Source organism: Trachemys scripta, chromosome 15 (genome assembly GCF_013100865.1).
Source record: "Trachemys scripta elegans isolate TJP31775 chromosome 15, CAS_Tse_1.0, whole genome shotgun sequence".
Lineage (NCBI taxonomy): Eukaryota > Metazoa > Chordata > Testudines > Emydidae > Trachemys > Trachemys scripta.
In genome coordinates, this window is record NC_048312.1 from 19,936,103 (window position 1) to 19,959,478 (window position 23,376).

The following is a 23,376-nucleotide window of genomic DNA, read 5'->3' on the forward strand; positions in this document are numbered from 1 at the left end:
AAAAGGCAAATGAACAGTTGTTTCTCACATCTGGCAGGGGCAATAGTTTAAAATATACTTGGCCCCTCCCTTGCTGAAGTTTTCCAAGATCACTGGTTTAACTTGCATGCCATAAGTTATGGCAGAATAAAGCCTCTAATAATATTGACGAAAGCTGTACAGACCACAGATAATGTTGCAAGTTTGTTTTTATTTAGACTGTACAAACAGGGCACTAATAACACTGGCTTGATATGGGACCAGTCCTATGAAATAAGTGGAGTAAGAAAATAAAAAGGCACTAGTCTTAAAAAGAGACACTCCATGTATTCTAAGAATATAATTCATTTAATACTGTTAATTTTACAGCACAAAAAATAAAACAAGCTATGATCCCCAAAATAAACTTTAAAAGCTTGCTTATTATTGCCTGAAGTTCATGGTCTTTTAATTACATACTGGTTTTAATGTTTACACAGTGAAGACTGTCTCAAATAGAAGGCCACCTTTCCCACTGCAAAAATTTCCTTTTCCCAGAACACATTTTCATTTAAAATACAAGTAAACAGAAAATGACAACTATACAGGAACACTTCTACTGGTCCCAAAAGGCTGTCTTAGGCAGGTCTTACTTTTTCAATTGCAGATAGTTGGAGATGCTTGAAAACTTTACTATAAACAAAAAGCCCACTCATTCCCAGGATGTTAATACAATATAAAAAGTTAGATTACAGGCACATGAAATGGCACAAAGAATGCATTTTTTTCCCTTTACAAAAATAATGTTCAGAGCCCCAACCCAAACAGGATATATTCCCTTTATTTATTCCTGCCTGATTTGTAAACAATTATGAATTGAGTTAGTGCTTGTCCAGTGATGTGGACACTGACCAGTTAAAATGAAAACTGTTCTAATAGAGGCTTCAATGTATATACACATGTACACCAGAGGAAATGACAAATAGTAAACCTTCCATGATTAATAGTTGACAACTGACAAACTTGCTAGTTTGAAACCCAGACACATACATAAAAATTAAACGTGGAACATGATCCACCTAATGCTGCATAGATTGAAGCCATCACTTGATAAAATTAAGTATATTTTATACTCCCAAAGAACAGCTATACTGACCATTATCTATCATCAAGGAATTTTTGAAGAGGTGCTCTAAAGCAACAGACAGCACTGCAAGAAACCAATCTTTGAAGGAGAAACACAAACTGATCAAATGCAGTCTATATAAAATAGTGAAGACATTTTGATGCAAATTTACAATCAACTTAGACTGTTCAATGTGATACATTTTAGTAAAAGAGGTGTTGTTTAGTATTAGACACAGGGAGGCATTTAAGTGGTCCAAAACTAGGTTCACACTTTTTAGGTATTCTTCTGTGCTTTCTTGTATTGACACTGGCTGAGATTTTTGCACACAGATGGTTTGCTTCTGTGTGGGAATCACCAGATTAGTTTAACCCAGGACATGCTTACAATGTTCCAGGAACACCGTATATCCAATGAGGGAGAGTGTAAGGAAATGCTTATTTTTGATAAAAAATAAACAATTTTCTGAATTAATCATATGTTTATGGATTTTAAAATGAAAGACCCTACACTGATGACAGCTGTCAACAGCTAGGCCAGGGTCAAAATAAGATATCCTTATGGCAGACTGAGTTTAGTGCAGTTTAAGTACAAAAGTAACTTTCAGTAGTATGAGCTTCATAATAACTTACAGTAGGGTCCAGACAAACAGATTAACAGGGACACTCACTTTCTAGTTTCTAGAGCTGCATAACTGTTTCCATTGCAAAGGACAGTTATTGCCCACAGCACCACACACTTTTAGTCAATGCTATTCTATTTCACAGTAAGTTTGGTTGGCAGTGAAATGCTTTAAGAAGAATTTCTCCAGACTGTCAGCCATTTGATGAGCGCTACAGAATATTAATAGGTAAGCTGAGATGCTTTTCTTAAAATGAACAGTGGCTGCAAATTTTTTTTTTTTTTTTTTTTGCATGTTTCAGTGCCTTCTCTCCAAGAATTTCAAGGCACTTCAATACAGAGTTCAGAGCAACATGTGCTTAGGGCTCAACTGCCCAACATCTTTAAAAGAATACATGTTCAGACATAAGATGGAAAAAAAAAATACTTAAGTGTTAATGTTTCACGTAAGTTCCTCTAAATGCTGAAAGCAAAGTTTGGATTTCTGCATCTTTTGCTAAGCTTGAAGGCATCTTTAATACCTAAAGTGGATAAAAGTACATCCTCCTGCTATTTAGAGTTGTCAGCTTCTGTAGGGAAGATATAAACAGAGCCCCCCTGGGATTAAAAAAAGAGCATAATTTTCACATGTATTTTATTTATTAAAATATTTCAATTAATCTTTTAAATTCATTTAAAAAGAGGCAGGCAGAAGAGGTCATGGAGTTGGGCTAATCTACACAAGTTGCTCTGTTTACCTATAAAAGTTTAAAGTGGTACAACCCCCTGATGTGGATGCAATTATACTGATAAGTTATGTCAGTATAAGGCACCTTTATCTCATTATCCCATCCCTGAAACCAGGTTGTACTAGTAAAAACTGTTTAAAAAACCCTATACTCCTCCCTAAGAGCTATACCAGTACAAAAGTCTGTGTGTAGACCAGGCTTAAGTGTTTCCCTTTTAAAGGTTGTTTCTACAGTTCTAGTGCTTACAAATCATCCAGCAACTTTTATATTTGCATTCAATAATCTGCAGAATTGGTTTTATGTATATGACAAAATGGGCTACCATTTACAATGTCAACTTAAGTTTTCTTATAAAGATCTTCACTTCAATGGGTATTTACTTTCATCACACAAACTTTATTTCTAAGTCAACAGCAAGCTTAGAGTTGTATCACAAAAACAGCCTTGTTAAAATAGCTGCTCAAAATGCACAAGAGATCCAATTATTGTCTATAAAGAGACTTGTTTTGACTATATTATCTTAGGGCAGATTTTCTCTCAAATTCAGCTCTTCCCTTCCTCAGCCACAAAACTGCAGTTTTGTTGTTTCTCTGTTGGGACAGTGATGCAAAATTTTCATATTTGATCTGAGGATTAGAACTCTCCTCCTAATGAATAAACCAGAACATGCTGTTCCTGAAAGCCTCAAACAGGAAAGATTATTTTCTTGATCCTATTTACTATCTGCCTGTATGATTTCAGTCTTCTCCAGCTTAAGGGCCAAAATAGTTCTAGAAGTGATACTACAGTTTGGATGATGCAACTATGGTATGGTCAGCACATGACTTCAATTGTGTGCATTCCAAATGTGTATAAAAAGAACCATCAAACTGCAGCAAGCTAGACAAATGGACAGTGCTAGCAACGTGCCGTTAACAGTCGTCTCCCCACCTCAAATGATGCTTCTCGTAGCCAGAACAATGAAGCAGCAGTGTAAGCTGAGCAACAGGAATCACTCATTTTCATCTGGGTTTTGAGGGTCAATTATTTTGACGTGCGTGAAAGGGAAGAGCCCTTTTCTGCCATTGACTTCACCTTCCCACTGACCATTTATATTCATCCTTGTAACCTTCACAATGTCTCCAACCTGCATGATAAAAAAAAGTTACCACATTACAGCTGCTAGCATAAAGATATAAAATCAAACCGGGGAGAGAGAATAGTGCATTTAAAGATCATAGAAAAATAGCTTATGGAGATATTAATTTCAAAGTAAATTCTCTCATAACAAGTTTTTCTAAGGTTGGACATTTATGTGCACATTTCCCCCACCCCTGCACTTTTGTAGTTAACTAAAAAACATTTCATTTTTGATAATTTACTCATGGGGCAAATTAACTGAATTATACAAGAACAACGTGTTCCTGTCAGTCTTTCCTCTGGGAGAATGTGCAGTTTATTCTTTACTTTAGTTGTGCAACAGTATATTTAGCTTACACGTACAATTATACCTCTTTAACACTAATAGTATTAATAAATGTGATGTCTATATTTCAAAGGAATGTACTATTCACACTATTAAAGGTTCTAACTTTAACTAGGTCAATGCTGTTAAACAAGGGTGAATTTCAGAGTTACAGGAAAAATCTTAATTCATTGTATGGTCAAATTATTTTAATTGCTTGAGGGGATGCAGTAGTCCTATAGAAAGCTCTAGTTTTCTAAATCAATGCTACATTTCCTATTCAAGAGAAAAAAATACATTTGAAACTCATTCTTTTATTAAGAGCCAGAATAAAGATTCTAGCTTTTTTCATTGTTTCCATCACTACTATTTGTTAAAGAGCAGGAGCAATGTCAAGACAATTCCTTCCCTTCCATAATGAAAATTAACAAGAACTAAGGAACTTAATGCTAAATAAGCTAGTTAGTACAGCCCCACTGACGACAAGATATCCCTTATTTTTCAAAAATGTATAGTACCTATAGCTTAGAAGGAGCAGTGCATGAAGCAGAATACCCAGCATCTCTACTATCAACTAGCTAATATTCTTTGAAATATTCCTAATGTTTTAAATACTTCAGAACAGTCTCCCATTCCAGTAGTTCTCAAACCTGCTTTCCTGTTCAGTTCATAATTACATTGCATCAATATGGGAACTGCAGCAGATGCTTACTTTAACATTTCTCTGAATGTAACATTTTAGCAGCAGCTTATACAGTTCAGTAGTGACACATGCTGCTTTTCCTTATGTTGCTATACTGAATCCAGTCTCAAGTTTTCCTGAATCGGGGCTTGGACAAATGTATCTGCTCACCTATGAAGAATTCACCACCTTCCTGAGTGAGCACCGGGGCCAATACAATTATTTGTCAGAATCAAAGCTTTCATTTTAAAGAAAAGCTTCTGTTATGATTGAAAAACATTTTTTCAAAAATTTAACTGGTGCTGTCTTCCTAATTCTGCAGACACCTTCAGTGTTTGCTTTTGCTGATGTTTATAGCTCTCCCAAACAACAACAAGAAGTTTTGTCAGTTTTCCATTTTTGCTTTTCAACACATTAGCAGCCATGAAATGGACAAGAATCCAGTTAATTTAACTCTGCTGCTACATGGGAAAGAAACAAGCAGCAGAGGCAAACACAGGGGTGGATATTAATTAGGGATTGGAAACCAAAAAGAATTTTGCAGGGAGTAGAGGCAATCAGCAGAATGAGCAAGGTGCAAAGTTGAGCTGCTTGAAAGAACAGTGAAACATTTCAAATTTTCTAACTTACAGGGTTTAAGTTTTTAATAGTTAAAAAAACCATCCAAACCTGACCAGCTCTATATAGCTGGTTGAAAACTTTTTTTTTTTTTAACAAAATGTAAATCAAAATGTAGACAATTGACTAGTTTAGTGTGGAATGGCAGAGAACACCACCCTCTACCATGCTATGGGGAGAAAGGTTTCCAGATGTTAAGTGTCACCTGCCCATCCAATGAAGAAACCGCAGCTAAATGTTAAAGGGTGGTCACCGGGTACACAGCTTTCCCTTGGTATTTAGTATTTTTTTAACAAGTACTTAGTAAATGTGGCATTTGTAATACTTTAAACTATGCATTCCAGTGTATCAGCAAAATCACTAAGTAAATTGTATTTGGCCCTCAGTTTGTAAAAAATCCATTTCTAGCCTAGTCTGTTCTATGACTGGGGCCAAACTGTGGTATTAGACAATTTAGACCAAGTTACCTAAAATGGTTTTAATGTTTAAAACTGGTTCATCTCATTTAAAAAGGATCTGTGCCAGGATCTTTAAAATGCAGCAAGGACATTGTTTTTACAGGTTTGTATAACACTGCATGTTTATGCCAGTACACATTGCTGTTGCAGCTCTCTAGTCAAATAAGATTTTTATATATTTTCAATGAAAGTGTCGCATATAAAGAAAATTCATAAGTATTTTTTCACAAAGTTGAATTAGTGCCAGATGCTCTCAAGCCAGTTATTTAAATGGACCATTTGAATAAGACTACTAGGCATATTATTTGTATAAATGACTTGAAAGGCTATATGTGGCTGACACTCTCCCTTTAAACAAGGCTCCTTTAATAAAAGTTTAAAGTATAATTTAAACTACCTACAGCAGCAATCTCCATGCAGCTATTATGAACATGGTACACAGTTTGATTTTCAGACTGCAACAGAAGCCACAAAGAGGGACAAGTAAATGCTGAATGTTCTTCAGAAGCAACTTCTTTAAAAAAAAAAAAAAATCTAGTAAACTGCTCTTTACATAGATATTTAAGTAAGCTTTATGCTGTACATAAAAACGACACGTTTTTCAACCCCTCCCTGCTGCTTTTAAGGGGAAATACCATAATATATCGTAAGAGACTCAAGAACACAGTTTAAAATAAGTTTAAACTAGCCAATCTTTCAAAAGAAATCAAAATCTCCCATCAACTGTTGAGTATGGGCCATCCACCCTGATGGAATTGACATCCTTAGCACTACAACAAGTAATTTTTGCTCTGTTGACATTCACACCTTCCTGTCAACTGTTGGGAATGGGACACATCCACCCTGATCGAATCATTGACCCCCCCCCCCCACAACTTGGTAAGGCAACTCATCTTTTCTTGTGCTGTATATTTATGCTTGCCTACTGTAATTTTCACTCCATACATCTGAAGAAGTGAGTCATAGCCCACAAAAGTTTATGCTCTAATAAATTGTTAATCTTTAAGGTTCCACAAGACTTTGTTGTTGTTCTTCAAAATGTTCTCACTTAAATCCATTTCTTTCTCCCCGTTTAAAACAACTATTATTGGGAGAAATGCAATTGTACATTCAATAGTGACTTTGTTTAAACAGTTTCAGGTAACAGTAGTTTGCTGGAAACATTCAGCAACTATCATTAGGACTCAAGAGTACGGTGGTTGGGGACTGGTGAAGCATTTCCTATTTCTGCTCTGTTCAAATTTTCTGCAAGTCAGTTGAAAGCAACTTGCTGTTGTAGTACTTCATTTCCACCTTGTGTGTTTCTCTGAGTTAACAGACTGAATTTATTGTACTCCAAGTATGTGTACAGCATTTAGAACATTAGACAACAAAACCATATCAGACTAGACTAACAATTTAGGGACTCAAGGTTCTCCTACTCTCCACAGAAGAGAGACCTACCTCACCCTCACATAAGCTTTCTCAGATAGAGATGCCTTACTGCGGGCCCTGAAGGTCAAATCCCCACCAGCTAGGAAGAAAATTGAAGAATTCCAGATTTTTACTAAAAAATTCCTGTCTCCACCTCCAAGATGTTTTAATTTAGGACTAATAGTTTGACAGCACTTTGGCTGATCCACTAGTGGAACACACTAAGATTTAAACCATATATGGTTTTACCAACCATCATCAGCCCCATTTTAATTGCTCCTAGAATTGAGCTGGAAACCAGTACACATTATGGAGAAAAAAGGTATATGCAGCAGAAGCTAAGGATGTAAATATCAGTTAAAAAAGTTAACCGGTTAAATGATTAAAATTATATAGTTTAACCAGTTAACCAAGGTAGCTGCAGGGGCCCCCCACTCCCTCCCAACACAGGGACACCAGGGTTAACAGTTAACATTGGTCAACTGGTAAGCCTAATGCTTACCGTAACAAGTTGAACCTTTTACATCCGTGGCAGAAGCATATGCATCTGCATTAACTGGAATTTGGCTGGTTTTTAGCCCCACCATGATCAAATTTTGGATGTGACAAATACCTATTACTCACTGAACAGTGACAACACTCTAAACAACAAACTATTCCCTCCCCTCCCCCCGTGAGACAAAATTGTCACACTCAGCACCAGGAGACTATTAAAGTACTGGCCTAAAATGTATGTTTAGAAGCTGACAATCTACATAAATAAAAGGACCTAATGGCATGGTGCTAGATTTAAATAACCTGTCAGAGCATAGTTCTAAAATGCAGATTCTGGACCCAAATTGCATCATAGATTACCAAAGCTTCAGTGGTTAAAAATCATGTGAGATGTTGCATTTGCCCCCATGCCCTAAAACCAACCAATTCAATTTGAATCAGGTGAATCTTATCCATGAAGTAGTAAAACTCCTCAACAAGAAAATAGTCAACCAAATTTGAGCGCTGACAGCAGGGTGAATCCATTTGACCAATCTCCCAGAATATTTTATCCATATACAATACAGAAGAACGCCACACCACCAATCACCTTTATTGCTTTGTCTGACTTCAAAAAAATCTTATTAAATCAGATTCAGAATGTTATTTCTGCTATCTTGCAATAAAGGGCTGCTTAGTAGAGGAGTACTTAGTGTGTAAAATATGATACTGCTAGTTCACCTTAAGTTTTCCAAACACATGCTTTACAGCAAAGTTAATTTAACATGGATTTACTCCAAGGAAAAGTTCTAGTAGCCACAAGTTTTCTACCAAAACATGAAAGTTTCCTGCTCTTGAATACATTTCTGCTGAGCAGCACAGAGAGAAAAGGCTTTAGAAGAGTGGAGGTAGAAACGATGCACCAGAACTCACCACATATTTCTAAAGGTGTTTAACAGTTATAATTAGTCAGCAGAGTCTTCTTTAATTGGAAGCTTCTGAACAATCTCTCATACTATATCTACAAAAGTAAAGCAGTTTCCTTGAGAAGATTTTATTAAAAGGATGCTGAAACAAGATTTTGAGCAGACATGTTAATACTGTCAATGTCAAGACAGTGTGGGTTGTATTTTAGGTTGAGGAGTTTTATATTTCGTTTGAGAATTTATGAATCAACTACTTCCTATATCTGATTAGTCAGCATACTGAAATTGATTTAAGACCAAATATTTGTGGAAAAATAAAGTCAACAATGGCAAATTATAGAGGTGTTAAGACGTTCCCATGCTCTTCTGAATAAAAACACACTAGAGAACAAAATATTTGATCAGAAAGTATTTTAAGCCACCACTAAGGACTGTCATAATTAAAGCCTGGGAGAGAGGGGGAGTGGAGGCAGTCAGGAGAATGAGCAAGGTTCAGAATACAGCTTAACCACAGGATAGTCAGAAACCCTGGGGGGTACTTTTCCCAGCTCTGCCACAAACTTCTTTTATGACCTGGACAAGTCAACTTCAAGACCTCATTATCCCAATTCGTGAAAAAGGGCAATGCTTAGTTAGCCTCAAAACATCTCGGTGATAACTTCATCTGCAAAGCATGTTAATACCTTTGGAGGGAGGAGTAAAATATTAGACTCTTGAAATGAGTAATTCTTTAGAGGTGCAGCCATTTAGTCCCCACCCAATGATAAAATTGGAATGTATTTTAAATTACGTTCCAGTTACAGCATGAATTCAAAGCCCCAGGAAATATAGCTTTTGAAGTATGCTAGTCAAAGTGTTACTCATGTACCCTAGACTCTTCTATACCTGTGTCTTCCATTTGGAACTGATTCATGTATCATAAGAAGAAGAAGTTTGGTGCATGTCATTTTATTTATAGAAAAATATAAGATTGCATCCAAGTGAATTTTACAACTACTCATTAACAATTTCATGAAGACACAAGTGATGGATGTTTGGTGACAGGATTGACCATGGAACACAAGAGATGCAAATCATAACTGTAAATCAGTGCTTCACTGGTAGCTGACTAGTGAATAGCGGTCAGAAATAATCAAATGGCTGTTTGGAATCGATCTGGAGTTGGTAATCTCATTCCAATTGCTAACAGACAGGTGTCTGCCTCACAACTGGTATTTTTGCTGGCAGAATCACTGGTACATCACAATACTGAATGGACCATGAAGATTTGGCTACCCATTCAAAACCAGGCTGAGACACAATGTGGGGTTGAGAAGAGTATCCGAGGTCCAACTGAACCAGGAAAATAGTGGCTGGGGCTAAACCGCTGCAGTGAAAAGAGGTTCAATCAGCAGCAAAGTCCAGCTACATGGAAGGAAGAAGCTGGGACTATGTAGCGGTGGCAGTCATGCTAGGTCACTAGGGGCAGCAGAAGGGAGGAAAGGAAGGGTGTCATTGGGAGATTAAAGGAGTCAACAGTAGGGAAATTATGCAGCTATTTTCAGGTTACATTGGGTGCCAAAGCTAAGCGATAACAGAGGATGGCAGAGAAATGAGATACCCAGGCCAAAGAATCTAGCCACTCACACCAGGGGGCAAGACTGTCATCCATTGAAGTCTCTTTACACCAAGTAAGACGACCCAATTGTCATACAGAGGCCTAAAAACTACATCCTGCAGGAACAGGATTCCCCCAGTGCAGGGACTGAGGAAGACACCATACGGCTATTTTCCAAGGATCTCTTTGCAATCCCAGTATAGGGATCGCAGAATTGCTGTGGTGTACAGACAGCTGGGGACAGGCTCCCCTGGAGTGATAGGTGCAAAGGTGGCTTAAAGACCCCTTAGATTCCCCATCTCTTCTGAGGCACAGCATAGAATTTCAACCAGCGTCTCCAGCACACCTACATCAAGAAGGGAGGGGAAAATGAAGAGACTCCCAATAGAGCTAGATTAAAAATCTCATCCAGAAAAAGCTCTAGCAGTAAGCCAACAGCTTTGACAAAGGCACTGAAGTGAGGACTTCATACACCTCATCTAATATGGAGACTGGATCAAAAAAATTGGTGCCAGGATTCCTATGAGTAATATAGGATGTCTGTTGGACTTGTCCTGATGGTAAACTCTCAAAATAAACACTTGGAACTTGTGTGTACACGTGTGTAGCTTCAAGTATTAGGTAAACAGATGATGTAAATGTGATGTTTAAAATATTAAGCATTTTAAATATCTTTTCTTGCACAAAGGAAATTTATCACTGCTGTATGAATGTTGAAACATTAATGAGAAAAGTAGCCTAATTTTTGCCACTCACAGTTTTGTACATCATCATCAGGGGAATCTAACTACTGGCACATTTTGTCCTACTTGTGCCTCAATTTTCCTTAACTATTAATTGTTTTCTTTGTAACCTAATTGTAACACGCCCAAGAGAGAGTCTAGAAGTCAGTTATATAATTAAGGTCAACAGATATCTATTTTGGTGAAATAAATACTTCAGTGACATACTCAAAACTTTTCCACAGCTATACATTTGGAATCAAATGCCAGCTGAAAAATGAAGTAAGCCACTTTTAAGCTGGTTATAAAGTAGGACTTGAAAAGCTGCCCTCCGCAGTGAACAGGAATCTTTCCTAGGCAAATGCCATCAAGTTCTGCAAAATTTAAGCTTTCGTTTAAAAAAAACAAAAAACAAAAATACCCCACCCACATATAGGGAACTAACTCTTATGATTGCAAAGAATCTTCCTAATGTAAACAGTGTTAACCAATGCAGTGATGTCTCTCTTCAGAATTAAGATGACATTACCACTCAGAGTTCTGGCTGATGCTACTGGTACACTGGGGCTGCTACTGCTTTGGAGGACCCTGTTGGGTGGGAGGCTTTTGTTAGTACCCCAAGGGTGGATGCCACTCACAGAGGGTACGGTATTAGGCTACCCCCACCACCACCAAGGGACTCTGCCACCTTAGCAGGTCCTCACTCTAATACACAAAAAGAGCTTTCTGCTTGGGTTGCAGGAGGACCAGCACAAACTCAAGAGCCCTCTTCTGACATGGTAGGTAAGGGCCTCCTTATTCCTTAGGCAGCAGTTCCATTTCTGTGGTGGGCTGAGGTCAGTCCAGTTCAGGACATGGAAACATCACCTCCGAGTGTGGTTGTAGCATACATTTTATTTAAGGGGCTACCCAGCACTAACTGATCCAACAAGGGTATTTAGTACCATTAGCTTGATGGCAGAGAATTCAGTCAGGAAAGACCAAGCAATGGAGACACCCAACCAACAGGAGACTGGGCAGGAGGGAGCACCAGCTTTGGGTACTGGTGTATTTTGGCACAGTCAGAGGGTTTAGACCTCAGATTAGAAGGTGTCAAATAAGTTTTTCAAGTACCGATTATAAGATCATGTAAATTTAAAACAACCATTAGAAAGCCATGAAATCCACAATATTGGGAAACCTAAGGTAGACTCCACTCAATATTGTAGTGAAAGTGATAGCAGCAATATCTGCTCTTGTGGAACTAATAAACTCCATTCAATTGTCAGGACTCCTGTGGAGTTTTTGGAAGTTTGTGGTATTCCTTTCTAATTTCCCCCAAAAGAAAAGGTGGAAGGAGAAAATATCCCTAAAATCTAGGTGCAGCACTTTAGTCCTGCCAAGTGCAGGATGTCCCCTACCCCCAAATTCCATCCACCAGAGCTTTTGAAAGTGTGTGTGGATTTGGGGGGGGGAGGGGAGGGGAGGAGGAGAGGAGAGAGATATTCTTTTGGCTAAAACGTAAGACTGAGGATAATAAAGTTTGGGCTCTATGCATAGTTCTCCCACTGAATTCCTATATATCCATGGGTCTGTTTAAAAGCATCTGGCAGTCAGGACCTGGCCTGGAGGCTGCCTATTGACTACTATTGCATTAAGCTATGACCTTACAGGGACTATTATTTAGTTTATTGATATTAAACCACTGCCTCTTCAAGGCCCTACATGTTTGGTCAGTGATTCAGCGGTCCACCTAGGCCCTAGGGAAGTAGAATGAAGACCACAAAAGTAAGTCTTGGTAAGTATATCAGGAAACACTGGAAAAGATAGTATAGGAGCTGCTGAAATTCTGTATGTAGATGTATGGAAGAGCTGCAGCCACTGTGACTATGAATAGAAGTGAGCAGCCCTTCCTAACTTTACTTCAGAGGTCCCCAAGAAGACACCATGTGACCTGCAATATCAATTCTTAGCTAAAACTGATGATTGGGCAGAAAGACATCTCCCTTCCCAAAGAATTGACAAGGCAGAAGCAATGAAAGCATGCAAAGGAAGAAATCTGATCTTCTTGATCAGACTCCAGATATTTGGAGGTTAACAATCCAACCCCATATATTGGTCTGAGGCAATTCCATAGGAGCAGTGGTGAGAGTCTGAAGTGACCACATAACTAGAGTTATGGAATAGCAAATTTAAAGAATATTTGGGCAAGTTATTGCTCCAAACAGTTTTGCCCATAAGCAGGTTCTCCCCACCCCTCCTTTTGGCGCTTCCATGGCATGCTCTTCCCACCCCAAACTAAGCCTCTTGCCTTGGTTTCAGAAGCATGAATAGCTTAGCATGATGCTACTGTATATTGAACATGGCATTCAAAAATTGTTGCCTATATTATTTGCACAAATATGTTAATGTTGGCTTCTTGCAAATAGTGGGCCAATGGCTTCCCCCACTCCTAGTGTAAAATCTTTTGGTGCATTTTAATCTTTAGTCCCCCACAAGGAGACACCAAGAATTCCCCCCCCCCCCCCAGTTAAGGCCCAATTTTTGACCCTGACAGTGTCACTTTATGCAGGAGGGACATTTAAATGAAGAAAAGCTAGGAAAATTCTTAGACAGCATTATTTTAAAAGGTATATACAATTGCTGGGTCTGTAGACATGAGGCATCTGCTTTAACAGCCTTAGCTACGGAAATGTTTTTGAAGCAGAACACTAATGAAGGTTCAGAAGAGTCTCCTTATGGAGAGCAATAATTAATAAAAAGTTTACTTACCTAAGAAGCCATACATACAGTATCTTTGCTTGCTATCTTTCTTGCATTTTCTCCCTTATCTCCCCACTCCCTGCTGACAGCAAGTGAGCCATAGCTAAACAGCACTTCATTCAGCAATGCATTCTGTCACAATCCACTGCTTCCAGCAACATTTAGTGGATATGTTTTTCAGCTTCATTCACATGGGATGTCACTCAAGAATGGGAACTATGTTTAACTTCAGACAATGTGGTGTGGCCAGCCAGCACTGATACCACCAAATTGTGTTAGAACCATGTCTAACACACATCTAACATGGCTTGTCCCTTTTCAGTTTTTTAAACTAGTTTAGCTATAACCATGCTTAAACATGGCTCCCCAAACTCTATTTAGGGGCTACAAAGCATAGCCATAAGTCATTTGTTCAACACACCATCCCAAAATATTAGTTCTAGTGTTGAGCTCTGGAAAAGCAGCAATAGATGTTGCAACTAGAAGTTTTTGTTTGTTAAGATACAGGAACACATTAGGGTTCCAACACAAGAAACTTAAAGGGGCTACACTACTGCCTTGATCTAAATTAAAATTTTAAGATGCACGAGTAAAATTTTCAAAAATGCTCAAGTGACATAGGTGCTTATATTCCATTCTAAAAAGTGATTTAGGCACTTAGGAAGTTAAGTATCACTGAAAGTTGATGGGAATTACAATGTTTTTGAGAATTTTACTCCTTGTCTACCCTGAATAGCCCTCAATGCCCAGTTACTAATGTAGCTGTTCAGATGCAAACTTGTAGTAGAGACAGGGTAAGCTATTATAAGCCATGATTTTAACTGGTGCAACTTACATCAGTTTCAAGCACTGTTATTTTTCATGAGTGCAAATAGGCAAAACTGCTATCTATACTAGGAGTCTGCATTGATGCAGCTACACCAGTGGCTGTAATCAGGGCAAATCCCCAATGCAGATAAGGCCTGAAGTTCACATGTCCCAGAACCAAACTAATTCAACCAGGAAGTCAAGATTCAGTTAGAATACGACCAAAGGCCACACCAAGAATTATAGGATCACCATACAGGCCAATGGAAATTCAAACATAACACACTAATTATATAGCTGGGCTAGGACAGTAGCAATGAATAGATGTCATATAAAGATATGAGCAGGAGAAAAGCATATGAGGCATACTGTCCACCACCCACATACAGCTGACAACTTTATTAATTATCTCTGGAGGATGCTCTAACTAGCTCTCCTAACCAGGACCATTAGTGTGGTCCTCCAGGATTCCCCCTGCAAAACAAAGCTCAAATGAACAACATCCATAGTTCAAGTGCAGGAGAACAGCCAAGCCAGCCAGATTATCATTTCCTTTGCCACTGACAGAGGTGACGGACCCACATGTTTCCGGGGCAGGGTGTGTCCATCCCATTAGTCTTACAAACACAACCTAGTAAACAATTCATATTATGGAAAAAGAAAAGCAAGTAATAGTCTGAATTAGATAAATCTTTTATATGTGCTCTAGTCCCTTTCTAAAGGGAAGTGGTATGGGTGAAGCAATTATTTTTGTAGAGCTGTTATGGTATGAAGAAAGACCTTGTTCTCTCAGTTACTTGAGTTAGAGAGTCGGGCAAAGCCCAATCTACTCAAGACAGCCACACAAATGAATGACTCAAATGAATTACATAATCAGGTTGCCACCATTTCAACTAAGTTGTGCTCTTATTTTATTAAATTAACTACTGAAAATGTTAGAGACAGAACTTGAGAAAAATCTTACCTCTAATGCCAAGGCAGTCTTGTCATAAGCACATGGTACTCTTTTTTGAATAGCTTTGGCATAGACCGGTCCATTCTGTGTTGATGGCAGAGGGTTGATCACTGCTCCAGGTGTACTGGATACAGAGGGAAGGGGACTTGTGGTCTGAGGTTGAGCATAAGCATGGGCAGGTTCTGGAATACCATAGCTGTTGGAATTCCTGTTCCCATGTTTCCCATGAGGGGACGACCTGACCAGCTTCTCTACATAAGGAACAGGGATCATCCCAACACGACCATCTTTGTTTCTGGCACTCCACCACTGGTCTTCAGGCTTCTCTACAATTACCAGTATCTCACCCTTTTTAAATGGCAGATCTTCAGCATCATTCCCAAGAAAGTCATAGAGAGTCCGAACATATTCCAAATTTTCTTCTGCAGTGGGAATTGTAGGGGCTGATCCAGATCCCATTGGTGGACTTGGATACCTGAGTATTTAAAACAAAACAAAACAAACACACACCACTTTTAATAGTAGATATTTACCTTACTCTGTATACTGGGTAACAAAATTTACTCTATCATTTCTTACAGTAGAATATTCATTAACATTAAAGAGATACTAAGAAATTCAGCTGTCACAAGATTGCTTCAAAGTGCTATCAAACTGGTATTTAGTACAACTAGTGCTTACTTGAAGTCTCTAACTAAACAATGAGCTAAAGACCATACTGTGTAATCTCTTAAGAAACTCATTTTAAAAAGTTATAAATTTGTTCATGGAGAGTGGAGAAAAATGGGTGCCGGATACATATTTTATCTTACTGATTCAATACAGCAAGGTACTTCTTTATTATTTGAATTACCTTAGCATCTAGAAGTCCTAGACATTGTGCTACGCACTATACAAACCCAGCACAAAAAGACATGCCCTGCTACAAAGGCTTACAATCTAAGTATAAGAGAAGAGACAACACATGGATATTGTCAAGTTTTTCATAGGCATCACAGCAAAGAAGATTTGAATAATGAGGTAGTTTCACAGAAGCAGCAGCATGGGAGAAAGCACAAAGGCGTTTGAAAATTTAACAGGTAGTGGAGGCTCGCCTCACAGGACAGAGGCGAGCATCCACAACTTTATATTGAATGAGAGAGGATAGGTAGGGTAGAGATCGACTGTGAAGGGCCTTGGAAATGAATACAAGCAGTTTACATTTGTCATGAGAGAGAAAGGGAAGCCAGTGGTCAAAGAGACAGACTTGAAAAATTAATTTATGGAAGCATTCTGAATGTCTACGAGCAGAGCAAGATTGCATTTACCAGGGCCAGAGAAAAGGATATTGCAGTAATCAAGATGATGAGAATTTGGAAGAGAGTTTTAGTTGTGTGGATAGATAGGAAGGTTGTATCTTAGAGATGTTATGTAGAAAGAATATGCAAGATTTAGATACAGTCGTTATGTGAGGACCCAGAGAAGTCAGAGTTGAAGATGACACCCAGGTTACAGGCCTAACCAACAGGCAGATGGTGTTATCCACAGTGATCAAGAAAAGAGGCAACAGGAAGAGTTTGGGAGAAAAGATTAAGAGCTCTTTTTTAACTATGTTTAGCTTGAACTGGCAGCTGGACATCCATGAGGTGGTGTCAGAAAGACAGGACAAGATTTTAGTTTGGACAGAAGGTGACATGTCTGGAGTAGAGAGTTAGATCTGTCAGTCATCAGTATAAAGATGGTAGTTGAACTTGTGTTTGTGGATGTAATTACCCAGAGATAAAATGGTGTAGATTTAAATGGGATTAAAACCCACTGTAAAATAGTCTTAGTTTGCTGGGTAACTAGATAAACTGTCCTTACAAAAAAGCAAACTTAACACTTCAGCATGCATTCCTCTTTTTACACATACAATAATCCTATAGTGTAAGGTTTGAAAAATCCACTCCTCCATGACAAAGTGGCAGCTTCCCTGAGCATGTATGGTGATCTAGTGTCAGTTTCTACAGAATTTAAGTTCTTATTTAAAATGAAAGTTTCTAGTGCATATGGTTGCAGACACTAATCTTGCCTTTCTGACTGCCGCTTTAGAATTTTTCTTAACTGAAATTAAAAAGCCTGTTCAGATTATTGCGATTATGCAGAACCCTGTATGCAGCAGGGAAACAGTCAAGAATCATGTCAGTTTCGTACTGTTACTGCATGGGAAAGAGATGAGCAGAGGCAGGCACTGGAGTTATTCAGGAGAACCCAAAATACAAAGAAAAGTAGTAGAGCGTTTCCAATGCCCTTGCAGCAGAAGACAACCCAAGGCATAACTGCTACTTCAACTGCCCTAGCTTCACTCCTTAGCACAGGGGTTCTCAAACTGGGGGTCGGGACTCCTCAGGGGGTCATGAGGTTATTACATGGGGGGGAGGTCGCGAGCGGTCAGCCTCCACCCCAAACGCCACTTTGCCTCCAGCATTTATAATGGTGTTAAATATGTAAAGAAGTGTTTTTAATTTAAAAAGGGGAGGTCGCACATAGAGGCTTGCTATGTGAAAGGGGTCACCAGTACAAAAGTTTGAGAACCACTGCCTTAGTACTTCAGAAACAGCAAGAAAATTGTATTTAAAAATAAGCTCCCAGTAGCCTAGAACAGTGATTTCTTCACAACAAAAATAATCTGTATAACACACACACACTTACTTTATTTTGGTACTCAGCAGTTATCCCATTCTTTTTAAAAAAATGGAAAAGTATACTAAAATTGAGAACAAATGTACCCCATTTAGGTCATTTAATTACTATACCTTCACAGTTTGAGAACACTTCACAATCACACCTCATTGCAGCCAATGCTAGTGTTTCTTTTGCATTAGCATTTTGCCCATCATTGATCTAGCACGGGTGCACCACCAACTGTGGTAGTAACAGGGGAAGCACTAATGTAGGCCAGAAATAGATTTACCATATTGGCTAACCCACAACGATAAGAACTTCTATGACTAGTCCGTATTAATGCTTCCACTATTGCAGCTGCATTGCTGTTATACCAACAGTGGGAAAAGTGCTGTAAAATACCATACACAGAATAAAGAACAAGTTTACTGATAAACTTGTCAAAGGTTAACCCATAACATTCCGGAAAAAAAAAGCATCAAGACTAGCCATCAATTTAACAAGCTATTCAGGAAAAAAAAATATACGGAACAATACTGGTTTAAAATGAACTTCTACTGAAGTCAGAAAGGACAAAAAGAAAAAAATACAATACTCTCAGAAAGCATATTGTCAAGAACAAGAGCCCAGGTACTTGCAGTCAAAACTTGCATCTGATTCAAAGCACAAGTAACCAATAAACAGCTCAGAATAAACAGTTCACTTAAGTGAATATAACTTAGCTCTTAAATGCAAAAATGCTCCTCTACATTAAGTATTTTTCAGATGAGCTGATCACTAAGTATGCAACAAGCTGTTTTTTACATTATTCATTAAAAAAAACAAAAACAAAGGATGAATAGTATCTTCAAAACATGAGAACCCCGGAATAAGATATTCCACTGAAAAAATTATACCAATGAATTTACAAGGAGGGAAAAATTAATATCATCATGTACTTCCAAGACCATGCAACTGGCTAGTCACACTGCTGTCTGAGTCCTGCCCATATTCTAGCATATTACAAGAACACATAATTTGAGAAATGCTGCAGTTGATAAAAATTGACAGATTTCAGAGTAGCAGCCGTGTTAGTCTGTATCCGCAAAAAGACCAGGAGTACTTGTGGCACCTTAGGCTTGGTCTACACTACCCCCCCCAATTCGAACTAAGGTACGCAACTTCAGCTACGTGAATAACGTAGCTGAAGTCGAAGTACCTTAGTTCGAACTTACCTTGGTCCACACGCGGCAGGCAGGCTCCCCCGTCGACTCCGCGGTACTCCTCTCGCCGAGCTGGAGTACCGCAGTCAACGGCAAGCACTTCCGGGTTCGACTTATCGCGTCCAGACTAGACGCGATAAGTCGAACCCAGAACTTCGATTTCCAGCCGTCGAACTAGCTGGTAAGTGTAGCCAAGGCCTTAGAGACTAACAAATTTATTAGAGCATAAGCTTTCATGGGCTACAGCCCACTAAAAATTGGTTCCCACCCCATCATCTCTTTAAAGAGAACTTTTGGACCCAACCATCATGTCACTGAATTTCTACAGCTGTCAATTTTTAACATGAAGGCTTAATTAGGGTAACAAATTTAGAAAGTTTTATTTATAGCATATTTCCTCCTCCTAATCAATCCCATTTGTAGTATTACAACTACTGCTAGGAAGCATGTCAGTTTGCGTTAATTTAGAGCCCAATTCTGCATTCTTTATGCTGGCAGAATTCCAATTGATTTCTATAGTTTTGCCTGCATACTGAGTATGTTCACTGAACTAAATAATCCCTATATGCTCAAGGCCAATAAAAAGATGGCAAATGAGCAGGTTTGCCTGGGATCAAGTTAGATGGCACCAAGGCCTAAAATGGGTAAAGAAACCAAATTAAATCACATGACTGAGAATAGAGGCTTCTAGGAAAGCAATGCAGCATCCAAGTGGAGAAGAATTAAGATAAGCAAAAGGACTGTGAAGGAATATCTGCAATGAGCTACAACCCTCCATTGATTGGCAGTCTGAGATACCAGGCAGTCCTGCTCAACTGCTCCTGCAAATGGGTAAGAGCACCTGTTAATTACTGAGCAGCTGTCTTTCCTGCCAAAGCATGATCATCACTACTGAACATTTTCTAGCATTTAGTTTTAAAAATACCAAGTGATGCTGTTTCCACCAGGTCCCTGGCAAAACTATTCCACGGCTTAATAATTTTATCTGGTTTCAGAGTAGCAGCCGTGTTAGTCTGTATCCGCAAAAAGAACAGGAGTACTTGTGGCACCTTAGAGACTAATTTTATCTGGAAGCTTTTCATGACAGCTCAAGTTTTTCTACTCGGTAGAATTTTTTGACAAGCCTATTTGACCCTTAGTCATCAAATGCAAAACTAAGTTTGGAGCTAAATTTAAATTAAGAATCAGTTTAGCTGAAAAAGTTCTTTAAAAGATTGGTGTCACTAATAGGGAGACCTTAAACCACCTAAATAAATCAAGTGAGCTAAATCTGGATTTTAAATACCATTTTGTTTGACTTTCTAGTATTTTATTTTCATTTCATATAACAACTCAATAGTAGCTGTTTGTGCAGGATTCCAAAGATCTCAAAGCAGGGTGCTGAGAAAGACTTTATAAATTAAGGATAAAGTTCAATCATTTTCTAATGTGGTTTAGTAACAAAGACAAGTAGGGTCCTGTGCTGGATACAGGACAAAGCATGAGCTGGCTGCAGAGTGATTAATTTCTTTAGTTCATATTCTATAACAGCATTTCCCAAAGTATGGTACATGTAAGATACATATGCCTTTAACATCAGATAGTGGAACTATGGGAGAATGCATATTTTATTTTATTGAAGGGAAGCGGGAGGGTCTCAGCTTTTAAGAGTTTAGGAAATGCTATCCTAGATACATCTCTACCACAACATAACGTGACCAGATATAACATGAATTTAGATATAACGCAGCAAAGCAGTGCTCCAGGGGGCGGGGCTGCGCACTCCGGTGGATCAAAGCAAGTTCGATATAACATGGTTTCACCTATAGCGCGGTAAGATTTTTTGGCTCCCGAGGACAGTGTTATATTGTGGTAGAGGTGTATTAATGAAGACTAAAATCAGTGAGTACACCATAGTCCAACTGAGTCTGTGCATGGGTTCTAAGTAGTTTAAATTAAATTTTTTAAATAAATTAATGGAGATCTCCCATCTCCTAGAACTGGAAGAGGCCCTGAAAGGTCATTGAGTCCGGCCCCCTGCCTTCACTAGCAGGGCCAAGTACTAATTTTTGCCCTAGATCCTTAAGTGGCCCCTTCAAGGATTGAACTCACAACCCTGGGTTTAGCAGGCCAATGCTCAAACCACTGAGCTATCCCTCCCCCCACTTGTAGTAATACAGGTCTGTTCTCATTCATACCAGCACGAGGCATAGGAGTAAGGAGGAATATGGCCCCAAGCTCAAACCTCAGAGCGTACCACCTCTGCTGGATCTGAGGCAGGGAAGCACAGTCCCCAACTGCACAGACAAGCACTTAAGTACAGTCACTCAGAGAACAGGCTGGTTACAACATACGGCCACTCCCTCACTCAAGGCAATTGCCATCACGAAGGTGAAGGGGGCACAGCGCCTTTGCACGAGCGTTCCCGAGGCGCTGCGGCCATACGAGCATTAGGGCGGCCCAGGAACACTACATGGATACAGTCCCGGGCGAGGGCTCGGCGAAGGTGGCACGTACCTGGGCGCGGGCTCGATGAGGGTGGTGGTGTCCAGGTAGTGGATCTTGTAGAACTCCAGCAGCGCCGACAAGTGCTCGAACTCCTGGTCGCCGATCTTGAAGCGGCGGCTGGGCAGCGAGTTGATGATGTAGTGGGAGACCCGCGAGTTCTCGGACACCGACAGCACGTAGTCCCCCGGGCAGGTGGACGAGTCCCGCACCAGGAACATGCCGTGCCGCTGCCCCTGCAGCCGCGTCTGCGCCTCCGCCCGCGACAGCGGGCCCACGTACCAGCTGGAGCGGTCCGACGAGTCGAAGCGAGCGGCCGAGGACATGGCAACGGGCGGGGGAGCCCGAAGGCCCGGCCGGAGAGAGAAAGGCCTGGCCGGGGAAAACCAAGCGACGGGAAGCCCGGGCGGGAGAACTACGGGCACGGCCGGGGCAGGAATCCCTGTGACCAGGGAGGCGGAGGCCCAGAGAGCGGCCGGGGTGGGGCGGGAGCGGCGGTCGGGCCCCTGCTTCTCTCTCAGCGGCGGGGCGTGCGGGACATCCTTCCCGCCTCGCTCTCCGGCCGGCAGCGGGGCCCGGGGGCGCGCAGAGCGGCGGCGGACGCAGCCAGGCCCAGGGCGCCGGCAAGGGGCGGCTGCTGTGCCAGCTCCGCAGTGAGGAAGCGAAAAACGCTCGGCTCGCGCTTTATCCTACGGGCTCCTGTCCCCAGAGCCAGCGCCAAAATGGCGGCCTGGGCCGGCCGAGGGAGGGAGGCTTCCGAGAACCCGCCCCGCGCAGGCGCTCTCCGCGCCTGGGCTCGCGCCCCCAGGGGCAGGGTGCAGCTTGCTGCTCCCCCCACAGGCGGCATATCAGGGCAGAGTGAGCGGTGCCTGACGCGGAGCAGCCGCCCAGTCTGCCTGGCGGCGAGGAGGGGCCGGCGCCCCCGGGCTCTGCGCCTGCAGTGACAGAAAGAGACGAGTTCACGTCTCTCCCTCCGGAGCTACCAGAGTCGCTGCGAGATCCCCCCTCCCCCCAGCTGCTCGCAGCCCGGGGCCGAGCGCGCGCCAGCCACCGCGCCGCGTCCTCGAGGGACTTTCCTCCAATCACACCGCGCCCCTCCCCCCGCCCCAGCCCCAGCCAGTCTGTGCTTCGTGCCCGCCTTGTGTTCCAGGAGCTTCCAGGGGGACGCTGCTCGCTGCGTCCAAACTCAACTGGGACGGCACACGTGCAAACAGAGCGGGGCTGCTACTGAGTGCCACCCCTCACCCGCTCCGAGGCTAGTCTAGCCTCTTCGCACTCCCCCATCGCTCTCCTGCCTCCCGCTCTCTTCCTTCCAGCCGGGCGTCTGCCCCCGTAGTTCCCCTTCCCCTCAGTCCCCATCACGTTTCCCTCAGAGGCGTCTGTCTCCACCTCCAGCCTGCTTCCCTACCTGTCTAGCCCCTCATGGTTTCCTCTCCCGTGGTCTATTGACTATAGGTTTCCTCAGGAGACCCTGGCTTCACGCCTCTTGAGAACAATTGGAAGCAAAGGCTCTCTATTGAGGGCAGCCTCCCTGCCATCTTGGCGGAGGTTAAAATAGTTTCCCCAGATTTTAGAGCCAGGAGAGGCTACCGTGATAATCTCGTCTGATCTGTATAACCCATGGCAAAGAACTTCAAGCAGATCTTAAAATAGCCCATTTTCCTGCCCTATCCTAGTCCCCTTCTCAGCTGAAGCTTTTCATAAAACAAAAATCCTTCCCCCTACCGCAATATTACCAACCCCAACTCTTTAAAAGCCAAGGGTCAGGCCTCCCCA

General features: G+C 41.0%; 1 protein-coding gene across 3 annotated transcripts; it reads right to left on the reverse strand.

The window, feature by feature from the left end:
- Positions 1–1,976: 1,976 nt before the first annotated feature.
- Positions 1,977–22,620, reverse strand: CRKL (CRK like proto-oncogene, adaptor protein). 3 transcript variants are annotated; one of them, XR_004648249.1, is made up of 4 exons: positions 21,613–22,620; positions 15,281–15,746; positions 3,364–3,559; positions 1,977–2,271 (listed from the first exon to the last, which is right to left on the reverse strand). XR_004648249.1 is itself a non-coding variant. In XM_034791006.1 (3 exons), the coding sequence occupies exons 1-3, from the start codon at positions 21,924–21,926 to the stop codon at positions 3,425–3,427; spliced, it is 915 nt and encodes a 304-aa protein (XP_034646897.1). In that variant the 5' UTR covers positions 21,927–22,620; the 3' UTR covers positions 1,977–3,424. The 3 variants fall into 3 exon arrangements, 1 of the variants encoding a protein (XP_034646897.1); XR_004648248.1 differs by having other exon boundaries at positions 1,977–2,274; XM_034791006.1 differs by having other exon boundaries at positions 1,977–3,559.
- Between the last annotated feature and the right edge of the window lie 756 nt (positions 22,621–23,376).

What these genes read in the sequence shown, in the direction of transcription:
- CRKL (XM_034791006.1), bottom strand. Translation starts at nt 21,926, where the DNA reads ATGTCCTCGGCCGCTCGCTTCGACTCGTCGGACCGCTCCAGCTGGTAC. An exon ending in CTCATCGAGCCCGCGCCCAG is followed by an intron (nt 15,747 to 21,612) that starts GTACGTGCCACC and finishes TTAAATACTCAG; the next exon opens with GTATCCAAGTCCACCAATGG. An exon ending in AGACTGCCTTGGCATTAGAG is followed by an intron (nt 3,560 to 15,280) that starts GTAAGATTTTTC and finishes TTTATCATGCAG; the next exon opens with GTTGGAGACATTGTGAAGGT.